General features: G+C 42.0%; 1 protein-coding gene across 1 annotated transcript in view; it reads right to left on the reverse strand.

Moving 5' to 3' along the window:
• MCTP2 (multiple C2 and transmembrane domain containing 2) overlaps positions 1-17,965 on the reverse strand; it is a 381,280-nt gene that overhangs the window by 11,893 nt on the left and 351,422 nt on the right. Inside the window, exons 20-21 of the mRNA XM_089653100.1 lie at positions 16,693-16,802; positions 3,306-3,415 (exon numbers count right to left, since the gene is read on the reverse strand). Of these exons, the coding sequence (XP_089509226.1) occupies positions 3,306-3,415; positions 16,693-16,802 (220 nt within the window). The remainder of the gene's footprint in view (positions 1-3,305; positions 3,416-16,692; positions 16,803-17,965) is intronic.

Consider the following 17,965-nt stretch of genomic DNA (forward strand, 5'->3'; position numbering starts at 1 on the left):
CTCCTTTGGCAGCAATAACCTCAACCAAACATTTCCTGTAGTTGCAGATCAGACCTGCACAATGATCTGGAGTCATTTTGGACCACTCCTCTTCACAAAACTGTTTCAGTGTAGCAATATTCTTGGGATGTCTGGTGTGAATTGCTCTCTTAAGGTCATGCCACAGCATTTCAATCGGGTTGAGGTCAGGACTCTGACTGGGCCACTCCAGAAGGCGTATTCTGTGCTGTTGCAGCCATTGTTTTGTTGAATTACTTGTATGCTTTGGGTCATTGTCCTGTTGCATCACCTATCCTCTGCGGAGCTTCAGTTGGCGGACAGATGGTCGTACGTTTTCCTGCAAAATGTCTTGATAAACTCTGGAATTTATTTTCCCATCAATGACAACAATCCATCCAGGCCCTGAGGCAGAAAAGCAGCCCCAAACCATGATGCTCCCTCCGCCATGTTTTACAGTGGGGATGAGGTTTTGATGTTGGTGTGCTGTGCCTTTTTTTCTCCACACATAGTGTTGTGTGTTCTTCCCAAACAACTCAATCTTGGTTTCATCTGTCCACAGTATATTTTGCCAGTAGTGCTGTGGAACATCCAGGTGCTCTTTTGCAAACTTCAAACGTGCTGCAATATTCTTTTTGGACAGCAATGGCTTCCTCCGTGGTGTCCTCCCATGTACTCCATTCTTGTTGAATGTTTTCCTTATTGTAGATGTGTCAACAAAAATGTTAGCATGTGCCAGAGATTTCTGTAGGTCTTTAGCTGACACTCTGGGATTCTTCTTTACCTCATGCAGCATTCTGCGCTGTGCTCTTGCAGTCATTTTTACAGGACGACCACGCCTAGGGAGAGTAGCAACAGTGCTAAACTTTCTCCATTTGTAGACAGTCTGTCTTACCATGGACACATGAACATCAAGGCTTTTGGAGATACTTTTGTAACCCTTTCCAGCTTCATGCAAGTCAACAATTCTTGATGGTAGGTCTTCTGAGAGCTCTTTTCTGCGAGGCATGGTCCACATCAGACAGTGCTTCTTGAAACCAGTAAACCCAAAACAGGTGTGTGTTTTTTAAGGGCAGGACAGCTGTCAGCAACACATCCAATATCATCACACTGATTGGAGTCAAGGTTGGCTCACTCCTGGCTCCAATTAGCTCTGGGAGAAGTCATTAAGCTAGGGCCTCACATACGTTTTCCTCCCTGCACTGTGAATGTTTACATGTTATGTGCAATTAAACCATGGCAACATCTAATGTTTGTGTAGTATTATGTTCAGCAGACTGTGTTCTTTTATTGTTGTGACTTAGATGACGTTCAGAGCACATTTTATGCCCAATTCATGCAAAACTCCACGTAATCCCAAGGGGTTCACATACTTTTTCTTGCAACTGTACTAATATGAATACATACTAGGTAATGCAGGGGTCTTCAAACTTTCTATACAAAAGGCCAGTTTTCTGTCCTTTAGACTTTAGGGGGGACAGACTGTGGCCAGTGAAAGTAGAAAATATCCAAGCATTACTGGGTGTAAACAATGTCCCAGGCTTGGTGGTCAGTAGGAGTAACCTGCGGTCAATAGGAGGCAGAATAGTGCCCCATTCTTGGTGTCATTAGGAGGAATTATGTCCCACTGTCTGTGTCAGTGCATAGAATTATGCTGCATCATTGTGTCAGTGGAAGAACTAGTGCTGAATATCAGAGGGAGTAATAGTGCCCCGAGGGTCGGATAAAGGAAAATAAAGGGCCACATCAAGCCTGCAGGTGGCAGTTTGGAGACCAATGGATTAATATAATCCTGTGTATAGCAACCAGTAACCCAGCCATCAGAAATCACTGCTCAGTACTTCACATTATGGCCTTTTGCCATAGAAGTAACCTGGTTAGGATGGATCTAAAAACAATAAGGTGCCATTGCAGGTGTAACATGGCTTACTGTGCATAACCTGTGCTCACGATCTTCTCAAAACCAAGGATATGCTTGGAGGCTCCTTATTCTCTAGAAAAAGAAGAGGATGGAAATCTGGCCTCCTTCCAGCCTATGAACACCAGTGACAACATTGGTCCCACTGCTCTCCTTTGCTTTAACAAAAGAAGTCCTAATATGAATGATAAACGTGCACCTATGTATTTATTCTACATGCATCTCCTCAGAATATCAACCAAACCACTCTCTTCACTCCTCCCAAACTTCCTCCTCTCCAGTTCTCTCATCACTTCCTCTCATGTGCACCCTCAGAACTTCTCCAGAGCCTCTCCCATCTTCTGATATTCCCTACCTCAGTCCACCTGGTTATCTCCTACTCTATCCACCTTTTGAGCCAGACATACATTCATTGAAATTCGTCCTGTTCAGCATGGACCGGCTGAATTTCAATCCATGTGTGGGCAGACTGGTTATAATTATCAACTTTTGTACAACCAGCCTGTTGGGTTTTTCCCAAACAATTGATTTTCCACCTTTCCAGCTTCGTTGGTAGTTGTACTTCCCTGATGATGTAATCTCCAGAGGTATTTATTGTATTTCTTAAATTTAAATTAATATATTAATTTAAATTGTATTATAAGTTAAATTTATTGCATTTCCTAAATGTCTTAAAGTATTTATTGCTGCTACAATCTGCTATTTTAAAGTTTTCAAACAAGCCATTTACACCCTCAGTCCTCTTCTGGCAACCTTTGCCCGGCTATGAGAAATCTGAAATACATTCAAAACATGCTGAAATAGTCTGGAGGGTAAACTGACTAGTATAGAACATTTTGAACTTCAGAGTCTCCAGGGTAAGAGATACACAGCAGCATCGTCCAGTTTCTTCCGAATGCCCAAACCATTTAAGTGTCATTCTACTTTAAACTGTGTTTCGTTCATCCAAAGCTTTCAAAATACCTTCCCCATAAGAGAGAAACAAAGGTTTGCTAATATGAGATAATACAATATCCGCCTATAGCATAAAGTTCACTCTGTTTCACAATAGTTAAGCTGGCCATAGATGGAGCGAACTTCTTTCCTGCAACCACGGATTGCAGTAAAGAAAATTGATAGATTTCCCCATCAACTCAGTTAGGGTTGATGGAGGAATCCCTCCTGAGGAGTCTTTGCATTCTCCCAGCTGGGGGGAGCATAGAAAATTCGACAGGCTGGTTGTATGAAAGTTGATTGATTGATCAACTTGGGTACATGGTTCAAATCTTGGCCAGTCCCTGCTGGAGCGTCTATGGCTGACTACTTTTTATACAGAACTATTTCAGAACACAGATATAGAAACACCATAGACTGGATTTGCCCATTTCATAATGCAGCACAAGTCACTTACCCCATATCAGAATGATGTACCTTAAAGGTATCAAATATAAAAGAATTGTTCCGACAAGCAGAAGGAAGCAGGCAAGCAGGGACAGGAATGGAACACTCCAGTTAAATGTGCTGCAAAAAAAAAAAAGAAAATTAAATAAAGGATACATCATTTTACTATGCTAGATAGCCTTAGAATTAATATAATATATGTATGTATTCATGGTAATGATTTTTGATCATATAAGACTAATAGAAACAACACCTTTAGGCTAAGGATAGGATATATGACCTTTAATGTCAATACAGCCCAGTTTGGAACTGGTATGTCTAATCACCTACCTCCATCCTATAGCCTGAAAACCTCAGTTTTTAGGCCAACACTCTCTTGCAGCAAGACATTTACAAGAAATCTGGGATGAGGAAGCATCAAGATGGGTGGAACCAGGGGCATATCTACCAGGTGCAGCATTTTCAGGGAGGTGGCGCCACCCCCAGGCAGAAGGAACTAGTTGCATCGCTACATGGGGGCAACCGAGGGGCAAACTGTATCGATGGTCTCGGGCGGGGGTCAGGTCTCATCTGGGCTGGGCTTGGGCCCGCAGTGATGTAATGGTGCCACTTGGTGCCTTTTAATCACTGGTTTGGGCAGGAAGGAATATTTGGTTACATAGTTGCAAAAAAACTAGCGCTGAAAAAGCTGTAGTTTGTAATCAATACTCACCCTGCAATGCGAATCATAAGGGGTATACTTTTTTTCCATAAGTACTTCATAAAAAGCATTACATTTAAAAAGCAAAGCTCATCCAGAAGATGTGGTGACCCTCAGTGGTACCAGGTAGAATATCCGCTCACTTCCGCCCCCGGGTCGGGATGAGGGACGGTGGTAATCGCGGTGTACTGCTGTCTCGGCCGGGGACCGTGGCGCTCCAGAACTGATGTCACAGGGTCCCAGGAGGAAGCGGAAATCGATCGCTGGGCTTGGACTGAAAGCTTCACTGGTAACCACGACAATGTGTTTGTTAAAGCGCATGCACGCAAAGACGACTTTACATTAACACAGTGGAGAGAATTCCTCTATCAACGTCGCTTGTATGGATGGGGGAATCCAATCAGTTTTTTTTGATCTGCATGCTAGCTGATCAAAACAAAATGGCCCATGTATGCTCAGCTTAAGTGTCAGGAACATATCACATGGTTGTAATATATTTGCGGTGATGGCTAAAGACGTAAGTTTTGAATACACACTTATGGCCAGAAAGACAGTACAAACACCTTAATTCAATCACCATGGAATGTGTAAATGTGTTGAACTATCATGAAAGTAATAGGAAAATACTACTAAACTCACCTTAACGTCCCACCATCCTAACCCAACAGTAGCCCAATAACCTCAATAACCTCAAGAATAACAGAGTTGGTCTTTAAACCTATCTCAGATGGTGGCAGATTTCAATAAAATGACATGCTATATACCGATCAATATTGCCTATGGCCTGGAGAGGCTGTGAGACCCATAGTACTTTTTGTTTAAAATTTTTATTCATTGAACAAACCATATAAAACATGGCTAAAATTTTTAGCATTATTTCAGTTTCCATAAAAAAAAGTTTCCACTTAACTTACAGTGTGTTACTGGAAGACAAGGCTAGTTGTTACAAAAAGTATACAAAAGTTGATCAATAACATGCCATCTTGAACAATCTCGCCCAAAGTAGTACCTCCTTAACAAGCAAGGTGAAAACATATAAGCGATTCTAATGGAATTTTTTTTTAGAAAAACAAAACATATCATACTTACCTGCTCTGTGTAATGGTTTTGCACAGAGCAACCCCAAACCTCTTCTTCTAAGGTCCCCTGCCGGCGCTCATGGCTTACTATGGGGGCACTCGTGCCGGCAAGCTCCTGAGCTGTGCTTTGTATGCCCATTTTTCCTCAACTTCCTACTATTCAAGGGATCCATGGACATATTTTACAAGCATTATAAACATTCATAGAATACTACATTTTAAGCAATTCATGCCCAAGACTTTTGTCAGGAATGTTCCCTCAACATGTTTTATGGGATATGACCCACTTCTTCAATGCATTTTGTGGGATATGACCCGCTTTCTCAGGAGTTTGAGGGACAACAATAATTCTGTGAACATGCAAATAAGTTGATCATAGTGGACTATTAATGATCAACTCTTTGTGTGCAGAAATATTGTTCTCCCAATATCCCAAGGAATTGGATCATATCCACGAAATGCATTGAGGAAAAAGGAGACCGAATTATTATATTATTATTATTATACAGGATTTATATAGCGCCAACAGTTCGCTCAGCACTTTACATTATAGTGGGAGACAATACAGTAACAATACAGTTCAATACAAGAGGGGATTGAGGGCCCTGCTCCTTGAAGCTTACAATCTAGGAGGAGGGGGGTGACTGGTACAATAGGTAAAACTGTGGGGGATGGAGTGGTTGGAAGAGCAGAGGATTCTAGTATTAGCAGAGGGCGGGATAGGCTTCCCTAAAGAGATAGGTTTTTAATGATCAACTAAAAGTAGAGTAGGTGATCATCTGATAGATTGGGGTAGGGAGTTCCAGAGGATGGGTGACGCCCTGGAGAAGTCTTGGAGACGAGCATGGGAGGAGGAGATAAGGGAGCTAGTGAGTAGGAGGTCTTGCGAGGAGCGGAGTGTACAGTTTGGTTGATATTTAGAGATAAGATCGGATATGTAAATTGGGGCAGTGTTGTGGATGGCTTTGTATGTCATAGTTAGTGTTTTGAATTTTATCCGTTGGGCAACTGGGAGCCAGTGGAGGGATTGGCAGAGAGGGGTGGCAGATACAGAGCGGTTAGTGAGGTGGATGAGTCTAGCAGCAGCGTTCATGATAGACTTGAGTGGGGATAGCCTGCGATGAGGTAGGCCAGTGAGGAGGGAGTTACAGTAGTCGAGGCGTGATATAACAAGGGAGTGAATAAGTTGTTTAGTGGTTTCCAGGGTTAGGAATGGTCGTATCTTGGAGATGTGGCGGAGGTGAAGTCTACATGATTTTGTCAGCGATTGGAGCTGGGGCTGGAAGGACAGATGGGAGTCTAGGATTACACCTAGCACCCTGGAATGAGGGGATAGCCTAATGACTGTGTTATCAATATTTATGGTGAAGTCAGTGGAGGTGGCACGGGCAGGGGGGGAATACTAGGAGCTCAGTTTTGGAAAGGTTGCGTTTGAGGAAGTGGAGTGACATCCAAGCCGATATGTCACTTAGTAGGCTAGCGATGCGGGTGGAGACTGAAGGGGAGAGGTGATTCCTTAGACGTCCCTAACAAATACATATTTCATTGCTTACATTTCAAAATCTGTGTGCATTTGAAATGCTTGTAAAATATGTTCAGGAACCTCTTGAATAGGAGGAAGTCATACAGCCCCAATTGGGCTATCTAGATATATTGTGCAACAATGTTTTAAAAGTTAAGAACGTAATTATGCATGTGTAGGTCCCTGGGCACGTTTAAAAGCCCATTCTTAAATAGTGGTGTGCAGTAAAGGCGAATCCTATCTAACTCTAAACCTACTCTCAGCCAAATTCTAAGCCTAATATATCTAACCCTGTAAAGAAAAAAAATCGCTATACTTACCTGTTCTGCAACCATTCCGGTCCAGTGCTGAGCTGTCAGCAGCGGCTTCAGTGTGTGGGAATGGAGAGGCTGCAGGAGAGGCAGCCAACAATGGAAGCCCTATAGGAACTCTACGGGTGACGTGTCTTCCCAAGCATTTGCCAGCCATTGTTGGCTGTCTCCAACAGACAGAGAGTGCCACTGGAGAACAGACTGGAGTGGCTGCAGAACAGGTAAGTCTAGTGATTATTTTTTTTTGTATAGACCTAGAATGTGGCTGACAGTAGGATTAGAGTTAGTTAGGATTTGCCTTTGCTTCCACTTTAAGGATTGCTGCATTTCCCTCCAATAAAAGCAGAAAACTATTACGCTAAATGCATCAAAACTATCAATGATGTTCATAAATTTTGTAATGGCCAGTTGATAGGCAAGGTCTCTCATTGAAATTGGAGGTCTGGCAAGTCCTCTGGAGTCCCTAGTCCAGTCAATATCTCACAGTGGTACAGGTGAGATAAATGTGTGCTCCCTGTTCTATGGAGGAAAATGGATTGTTGGGAAAATATCACCACGTAGTTGTGAGTGGAATAGTGCCAATGCTTGGAAGTCTGTTCTTACTTTATAAATGTTGTCTAATTAGTACCGTCAATCTATGATTATCACAAATAACGCTTTAATCTGTCAGAATACTTGCTGTTATTGAGTGGCTTATGGTCACCCCAAGAAGTATTTTTCCAAGCGCTCTGCATGAAGTATCACAAATATAACAAATCGTACATGCAATATATTGAACACATATAGAGCATGCTTATGTGTGTGTTTCTCAATTCACAGTGAACACACTACCACCTATAAACATCACCGTCTGTGCATTGTCAGCAGGTGCCCCAGAGCTCATGCGGTTTCTAGTTGCTGGTCCACCTCCCCCAACCATTTAAGTGTTCTGTACTATACTTGCTGCTTCACAGTGGCTCTCTCATTTGAAACCCCATGGCACAACACTTTACTCAAAATAAACTGCCTGCTACAGATGCATGCTGAACAGGAGACGTACTGTGTAATCAGGAGGGAGTTCAGCCAGGCTCCTGGGGAGTTTAAAAAGGTTGCAAAGTATTTTTTCCTTGAATGACTTTAGAACCACTTAATGAAAATGTTCCTACAAGCGGGGCACAAAGCCTAAACAAAAGGAAAAAAAAAATCAGCCACAAAAAGGTGTCACTAAGTATCCAGCAGAGTGATATTTAATAAACTAAAATTAATATGAAATTTAGTGGAGGAAGTGGTAGTTATTTCTAGCACGCCAATCTAAGAGCAACAGTCGTAGAATCTGTCCATTTGGAAATATTCCATTTATTACCAAATTTCCGCTTATAATTAACTTTAATCATTTTTAATTTTCAACACTCTTTATAGAAAATGCTTTGTACATATCAGTGTGTAAAGTACAAAAAAAAAGCAGAAGTCCTTCCTACAGCCCTAACATGGGGAGGGATTACCGATACGCACATTCAAATGGGACAGGTAAAAAAAAACAAAAACGAGGTAGAAAGAAACAGAGAAACAGGGGAGGCAAAGGAGAGTACAAATACAACCTCTATAAGGTATCCTAAGGTATATTGTGAATATTGCTGAGATACATAATAGGTTATTTGGATGTTTAATAGAGATATATTATGCTGTAAAGATCCAAGGTGGCTGCTGACCTGATTAAGAAAAAGGATACTGAAATGAGGATGGGAGTATAGGAGCTATGTTAAAGCGTAAAGGAGCAGTTTGGGAGGTTTAACCAGGGAGCCCATTGGTGTAAATATTTATCTTGGGTGAGGTGGGCCTTTGCAAACATATATTTATGATAGGCCTGATCATTTAGAATTTGCAACACGCTATATAGTGTCGGTGGGACAACTTTCCAATTTTGAGCTATAGCTAGTCTAGCTGCGTTGAGCGTATGTGTGAGTATGGTATGAAATGTTGATGGCCAAGCATCGATACCTACTCCCAAGAGTTCTAACCTGGGATCTAGAACATGTACAGAGGCAGTGAGATTGGAGAGAAAAAGAAAAACATCTAACCAGAAATCATGACATTTTGGGCAAATCCACCAAACTCCACCCGCGGAGCCTCTCTCTCTCTCCAACACTAGGTAGAGTAGTTAGGAGTAATATTAACAAGCTGCTCTGGGGTATAATACCATTGACGGAGGATTTTTGGGTTGCTTCCCAATGTGAGATGCATTTAGATAATGTAAACGGCTTCAAAATTGCAGAGTACCAACTTTCCGGTGAGACAGAAAACTTTAAAGAACGTTCCCAGAATTTCAGAGTAGACCTTTTTTGGAGTAAGTGCTGGCTTGATCGGAAACTGCTATATAAAGGAGATGTGCTTGCAGTGGGATTTGGGTGCATCAAAAAATTTTAGTTGATTCACTATAAGATGATCAGTGCTTCCTTACTTGTTGAAGCAAATGACGGATTAGAGATATTTGTAGAAAGATCGAAGAACTTTAATCATTCCTAATTTGTGCCAAACTTTGCAAATTATAATTAATGTAATCCTAAAAACTGCAGAGGTAAAGATGGAGGTTATTTGTTCATAAAGACCCACTTTTTTCCACCATATCCACTTGTTTGTATATATGACTAGTAAAAACTATCTGTCCTGATCAAGCTAATCTATGGCCATGTGTAAAAAAAAATTATTTCTATATAAAAGGTGCTCATCCTGCTGAAAATAGATTCGATCCCACTCAGTGAAAACCATAAAACACATGAACCAAGTGCTAATATCATGAAATAATGATCGACAAAGTAAATATCCGTTAAATAAGCATAAAACAAAGAAAATGTCCATAAATAAATCACAGTCCATCCACTGATTTCTCATCGACTTGCATGCCCAACACCTATGTGAATTCCACTTGCAGCTGGTTCACCACCACATGCATTAAAATGAAGTGCTTCCCAGATCCATAATAATTCACGTGTGTCACAAAGTCAAGGAGGAAGCAGACACCACCAGGATCTTCTTTTTCAAATAAACAAGTATGAAAATACACACACTCAAGAAACAAAGATGCTCCCCACAGTGTAGTAAATTTTATTACATATGTTGAAATAATAAGATAAAAGTACACTCACATTTAAAAGTGCCGCTATCAACACTTGCACAGCGCGTATTATGATTAAACCAAGCACCGCCGCTCCGTCAGGTTGAGCCGGCGTGCGTTCCACAGACTGCACCCAAGTCTCCGGAAGTGACATATTCAAGGACCAGATATGATGACAACAGCCAGGCCTGTTGAGCCGGCGTGCGTTCCACAGACTGCACCCAAGTCACCGGAAGTGACATATTCAAGGACCAGATATGACAACAACAGCCAGGCCTGTTGAGCCGGCGTGCGTTCCACAGACTACACCCAAGTCACCGGAAGTGACATATTCAAGGACCAGATATGACAACAACAGCCAGGCCTGTTGAGCCGGCGTGCGTTCCACAGACTACACCCAAGTCACCGGAAGTGACATATTCAAGGACCAGATATGATGACAACAGCCAGGCCTGTTGAGCCGGCGTGCGTTCCACAGACTGCACCCAAGTCACCGGAAGTGACATATTCAAGGACCAGATATGACGACAACAGCCAGGCCTGTTGAGCCGGCGTACATTCCACAGACTGCACCCAAGTCACCGGAAGTGACATATTCAAGGACCAGATATGACAACAACAGCCAGGCCTGTTGAGCCGGCGTGCGTTCCACAGACTACACCCAAGTCACCGGAAGTGACATATTCAAGGACCAGATATGACAACAACAGCCAGGCCTGTTGAGCCGGCGTGCGTTCCACAGACTACACCCAAGTCACCGGAAGTGACATATTCAAGGACCAGATATGTTGACAACAGCCAGGCCCGTTGAGCCGGCGTGTGTTCCACAGACTGCACCCAAGTCACCGGAAGTGACATATTCAAGGACCAGATATGACGACAACAGCCAGGCCTCAATGCATTTCGTGGAATCGCATCATTGAGAGTTTATGTATTTTATGGTTTTCACTGAGTAGGATTAAATCTATTTCCAGTGGGGTGAGCGCCTTTTATATAGAAAAAAATATTTTGACACAGGGTAGAATACACTGTAAAGAGCTGCTCCCCTTTTTTGTCTTTATTTTTTTATATTGGTTTGGTGATGAGCCCAAATTGGTTGCACTTTATTCTATGATCATGCCAATGTTACATTCTTCACAACACTTTTCTAAGATATGGAGAAGATATGAATTTGGGCATGTTTAGATGCTCTTCCAAACTTATATGCCCCAGCCTGCCAGGGAGCTTTTACCTGTAATGGGCCAATCATTTTTGGCCGAGGCCGCGGCTAACCCCATCCCGCAGCCACACGTATTCATACTAATTGTATACATGTGGCTAAGGGGTTGGGAATGACCCCACCACAAATTAATGTCCCAATACAGGTCCAGGCTTCCTGGCGGACTCCGCTACAAGGGTTTTTAAGAGGATCTGAACATGCCAAAGCTCATCTCTACTACAGAGCATTAGTCCTTATAACTGGTTCCAATGTAAGACATTAGGATAGAGCTAAGAGAGTATTAGCTGGCCAGATGAGCTCACAGTTGCCAGCTGAAACTCTAAATAAACCAGTCCCTCTAAGATGTCCTTTCATGTCCATATGTGTCCTTTGGTTTACATTGCTTCCCTGGAGGAATTATCAGTGTATGTATGCAGTGTTATCTCTAGCTATTCAAGCTTTATCAATGGGAGAGTACAGAATATTGGTCAGTACTTTTCAACCATCTAAAAGCTTTATGCCCTAAAGTCTGTTGTAATGTTTAGGTTGCTGGAAAGTAGGGATGCACCGAAATGTCGACCACCAAAACATATCGGCCGAAAAGAGCCCTATCGGCATTTAGCCGATAAGAAAAATTTAGCCGATACAGGGGACTGTGTGTGCTGCAGATGTGAGGGGGGTATGGCTGAGAAAGGCAGGAGAGGAGCAGTGTATACAGTGACTGCCTGTCACTATAGGTCAGTGCCGGTTTTTAAATGTAATTACCGGCTTTTTTTTTTTCTTCACTATTGCTCACAGAATTAACTGTCACTTTCCCCCTAGCTAAAAGAAAAAAAAATTCCTTTTAGTTTCTTTCCCCGAGTTAAAAGAACAAAGTTTCCTTTAGCTCTGGGGAAAGTAACAGCTAATTATGTGAGTTATAGTGAAGAAAAAAAAAGCCAGCAATTGCATTTAATAACCAGCACCAACATATAGTGACAGCCAGTGAGGGAGCAGTGTATACAGAGAGGCTCACTGCTCCTCTGCTGCCCCCTCCTTGCACACACTACCCCCCACCCCCTCCCCCCTACAAAGAAGACCTGTCACTCATATGCTATTACATAGGGGACTATTGGTCCCCTATGTGATAGCAATAAAATAAGTTAAATAAATTAAATTAAAATATACATGAAAGTAGAAAAAATACAAAACAAAAATTGGAGCCTCCCCACCCCCACATACGCAGACATTTTGGTTCGGTTTTCGGCCACATGCATTCTGAATTTTTGACATCGGTTTTGTCACCAGAATTTTCATTTTGGTGCACCACTACTAGAAAGTGTGTTCCTTCTCGACATTAGACTATATCAAATTGCTGTTCTTTCACAAGAGTGATGGATTGGGGTCCATATACAAAGATTAAGCAATCTGTAACTACCAAGCAAGTCATGTTCCCCAACGCACTGAATGTATTACCCGGCACTTTCAACCATTGACCCGTGCAAGCATCCCACATATGGATCTGCACATTAATGTTCTACTCATATGGCATTTCTCTTCTGTCTTTTCCCATCTTAGAGAATCCCAAATTCCACCTGGTCTACAGGACAAAGCAGATCTACAACAAACATTCTGCTCACACATTCTCAGAGGCTAAGCTTGGGTCACAACTTCCCAGATGCTACAAGACTTTGCATCTTTAGGGTATCTACAAGCCCTTCAGGTTACATATTTTCTCAACTCTGTGCCTGATGCATTCAGCTTTACCCGCACAACCACCAAAAATGTCAAGCCCCCAGTCCTGGGAGACATGGATTTTCTCTCACCTGTAAGCTTTTACTTCTCAAACTCCACTTTGTTTCCTCAACCAGTGGGAAAGAAACATCCAAAATCACCCATTCACCTGAACCAAAATAACAACTCTAATGTTACACGCTGGTACCATACACCAACCATACTACTGCCTTTTACCCCTCATTCTCAAAGACATGGTGGAGATGCGGTTCACCACCTGGGTACACGTTACACCTCTTCTGGCCATGTCCTCTCTCCAAACCTTCTGGACACTAGTTCATATCATTCTTCATAAATTCAATAGTTGTATTAAACCAAAGATGTTGGCATTCTTCCTGTTTCTTTAGAAAACAGTGGGGTTTCTACTAAAACTGGAAAGTGCAAAATCTGGTGCAGCTTCCCAAAGCTTTTGACAAAGCTTAATTGAACTAGCTGAAGTTAGAAGCTGATTGGTTACCATTCACAGCTGCACCAGATTTTCAGTGCTCCAGTTTTAGTAAATCTCCCCCAGTGTGCACAAAATAAGTCAGTGATGAGTTACCTAATCAATGTGGCCCAATTTTCCAAAGTGCAAAGTCCCCTGTCCCACCAACAATGCATAACTAGATTTGCAAACTACAAGATAGTACACTAATGGAGAATTTAACCTGCTCCTTGAAGGGCACAAACTAAGTTTCAAAAGACTTTGTTCTACTGGATGGATTCTATTTCTGCTCTCCCTCTAAGCTCTGCACTAGGGGTTTCTCATTTCCCTTGCCTTTTCCACTTCCCATACGTAAATATGCTAATTCTGCCTCCCATCCCTATTGCTTACCCTTTTTGGACTTCTTTGCCTTCATTCCCTGCTGCCTTTCTTACTACTGTTACTATGGTCTCCCAACAGTTTTCATTCAGTTGATCTTGTGACCCATGGCACCGCCACAATCCAAATGCCCTCTATACCCTAATCGGGTCAGAGGATATCTCTGCCGACCTTTATCCCATCAGTTTTCATGCAACGCAAGACCACAAGTCTTAACTGAGTTGGGTTTGTATTGACTTTATCAATGGTCACTGTTCTTGTAACAATATGCACCATGATACCATGATTGTTCATTGTTTGTAATGGAAACAAAAACTGCAACCTTTAAATAAAGAATGTAATCAAAATTTGCTGCAATGTTTGTTTATATACCATACAGACATAGATGTTCCTACAACTGTAATGAAAATGATCATATTGTGAAACAATCGTATCACATGGTTGGTCAATGTTGTGAACGGGGGCATTTGTTTTCGTAGGAAAGCAATGTGTGACAATAGTGGAGCATGGGTTATTATGAATGTGAACAGTTCTAGTAAGAACAATCAACATGGAAAGCAGAAGTTGGAAAAAATAAATGAAAGACCCAAACAATATGGAGAACTTGCTATAGCGTATATATTCTAGTATAAGTAGCAATGGCAGCCTCCATGTCTTTCCCAGGAGTTTTTAATATGTTACGTTTTTATCGGTTTCCTGAAGTTGCACTCTGAAGTCATGCTCTGCATTCTCCATCTGGTAAAAAAAACTTGGCTATATGTCCATTTAACACAGCCAGCATAGCGGTGCGAACAAAAAGGGGAAACCTGGAGAAACCATTTTAATGTATAAATCTGTCAGACTTCACTGATGTACTGAAAGTGATGCAAAAGTGGGCAAACCCTTTTTATTAACTTACATAGGTTGTTCAAATTTCACATGTTGATAGTGCAACTCTTCCTCTATTGTAACTCTTCTTTTTCTTACTTTTCTTTGCAAGTAAGTAATGGATTCCAAGCAAGAGCAATGTGCTGTCATTGAGTTATTGATGAAGGAAGGGTGCACGCTGTCCAACATCCACAGAAGGCTACAGAATATTTACAGAGATGATACCATTGTCAAGAGCAATGTGCATAAATGGATAAAGAAGTTTACAGTATCTCACAGAAGTGAGTATACCCGTCACATTTTTGTAAATATTTTATTATATCTTTTCATGTGACAACACGGAAGAAATGACACTTTGCTACAATGTAAAGTAGTGAGTGTGCAGCTTGTACAACAGTATAATTTGCTGTCCCCTCAAAATAACACAGCCATTAATGTCTAAACCACTGGCAACAAAAGTGAGTCCACCCCTAAGTGAAAATGTCCAAATTGGGCCCAATTAGCCATTTTCCCTCCCCGGTGTCATGTGACTCATTAGTGTTACAAGGTCTCAGGTGTGAATGGGGAGCAGTTGCACCACATGGCAACCTCATGGCAAAGAACTCTCTGAGGATCTGAAAAAAAGAATTGTTGCTCTACATAAAGATGTCCTAGGCTATAAGAAGATTGCCAAGACCCTGAAACTGAGCTGCAGCACAGTGGCCAAGACCATACAGTCAGTGGTTTAACAGGACAGGTTCCACTCAGAACAGGCCTCGCCATGGTCCACCAAAGAAATTGAGTGCACGTGCTCAGAGTCATATCCAGTGGTTGCCTTTGGGAAATAGACGCATGAGTGCTGCCAGCATTGCTGCAGAGGCTAAAGGGGTGGCGGGGTCAGCCTGGCAGTGCTCAGACCATACACCGCACACTGCCTCAAATTGGTCTGCATGGCTGTCATCCCAGAAGGAAGCCTCTTCTAAAGATGATGCACAAGAAAGCCTGCAAACAGTTTGCTGAAGACAAGCAGACTAAGGACATGGATTACTGGAACCATGTCCTGTGGTCTGATAACACCAAGATAAACTGATTTGGTTCAGATGGTGTCAAGCGTGTGTGGCGGCACCCAGGTGAGGAATACAAAGACAAGTGTGTCCTGCCTACAGTCAAGCATGGTGGTGGGAGTGCCATGGTCTGCGACTGCATGAGTGCTGCCAGCACTGGGGGGCTACAGTTCATTAGGGAACCATGAATGCCAACATGTACTGTGACATACTGAAGCAGAGCATGATCCCCTCCCTTCAGGGACTGGGCCGCAGGGCAGTATTCCAATATAACGACCCCAAACACAACTCCAAGATGACCATTGCCTTGCTAAAGACGCTGAGGGTAAAAGTGATGGACTGGCCACGCATGGCTCCAGACCTAAACCCTATTGAGCATCTGTGGGGCATCCTCAAATGGTAGGTGGAGGAGTGCAAGGTCTCTAACATCCACTAAGCTCTGGTGAACTCCATGCCCAAGAGGGTTAAAGCAGTGCTGGAAAATAATGGTGGCCACACAAAATGTTGACACTTTGGGCCCAAGTTGGACATTTTCTCTTAGGGGTGTATTAACTTTTGTTGCCAGCAGTTTAAACATTAATGGCTGTGTGTTGAGTTGTTTTGAGGGGACAGCACATTTACACTGTTATATAAGCTGTACACTCACCACTTTACATTGTAGCAAAGTATTATTTCACATGAAAAGATATAATAAAATATTTACAAAAATGTGAGGGGTGTACTCACTTCTGTGAGATACTGTAAAAAAGATAATCTCTGTAAACATTCTGTAACCTTCTGTGGACATTGGACAGCCTGCACCCCTCCTTCATCAAGAACTCAATGATGGTACCTTGCTTCCTCTTAGAATCCATTATTTACCTGCATTGAAATAGAAGAGAAATTGATTAAATAATAACATGTTAAATTTGAATGACCTATGTAAGTTATTAAACAAGTTATGCTCACTTTTGATTACTTTTGATATAGGTTCGTAGTGGATGCATCACATTTAGCGGAGTTAAAACTTACTTTTTGATTCGCTCTCCAAAGCACGCAATCTCTTCTAAAATATTCTGAACCGTGATAACTATGTCTTGTACCATCTGAATTCTGTCCCTGATGCTCTTTCTCTCGGACTCCTAAAACAAAAACAAAAAAATTACACAAAAATAAGGTTACAGTTGTAGAAACAGAACATAATAAAAAAGTTACAAAATAACTGTTGGGTAAACCAGATACACCAGCTACTGTGAAGGGTCAGTCCAATTAAAACTGCTGTTTCAGTTTCTGGTAGACACTTGCAGTTTCAAACAACCACCATTGTGTTACATCTCTTGGGGACTCTAGTGGTGAGATTCTGAAAAAGATTTCTTATCTTCACCTGCCTACTGGGCCCACAGCAAGGGGGGGGGGACAGATAGTGATTGTTCTTAGTATCTTTATCTACTCTACGTTTCCTGAGTGATAATGATTTAGTCTTTTCTTGCAGAAATAAGAAGCCACAATGTACTCTACAATCTACTCAAACAAAAAAATATATAATTATATATCACAGTAGCTAAGTGGTTAGCACTTCCACTTAGCAGCACTGGGGTCATGAGTTTGAATCCCAAACACGGCACTACCTGCACAGAGTTTACATGTTCTCCCTGTCTAAACTGTTTGTATCCTCCAGACAGTCATCCCACACAAGCTATGTGCATACACCTAGTAGCTCTCTGCTGTACTGGCCACCACCTATCCTCTATGTGGAGCCCTCCTGACTTATGGGCACACACCTCCTCTGTCTACCACGGTGGAGCCCTGAACCATAGCCACATCCCTAATAAAAGCCCTGAACACACCTGCACAATGTATTGTCTGCAAAACCTGGACCCAGAAGTAGAGATCTCATCCCTTCATCCTTATCTCTACAAAGCCTCCGAACTCCAGGTCCAAAACCAGGTTTTTCCAGCCTCTGAGGACACAAGAAACTCAGTTTCCTCAGTATGAGACAAGCACTCTGGAGCCCTGCAACCTGCCTGGATAAGAATCCTGGGTGATCCAGGCAGATCTGGGTGATCTGTGGCAGAGAACAGCAGTGTGTTTGTGTGTGTTAGATTGTAAGATCCACGAGAAGGGCCCCCCTATTCCCTCTATACTGAAATGTATTGTAATGTCTCCCTTTATGTTGTAAAGTGCTGCACAAACCGTTGGCACTATATAAATCCTAATAAATATAAAAAAAAAAAAATTATATATATATATATATATATATATATATATATATATATATATGTATATACATACATACACACACTGT

This window comes from Staurois parvus, unplaced genomic scaffold, assembly GCF_062004578.1.
Source record: "Staurois parvus isolate SC_StPar_1 unplaced genomic scaffold, SC_StPar_1.0 ptg000698l, whole genome shotgun sequence".
In the NCBI taxonomy this organism is placed as follows: Eukaryota; Metazoa; Chordata; class Amphibia; order Anura; family Ranidae; genus Staurois; species Staurois parvus.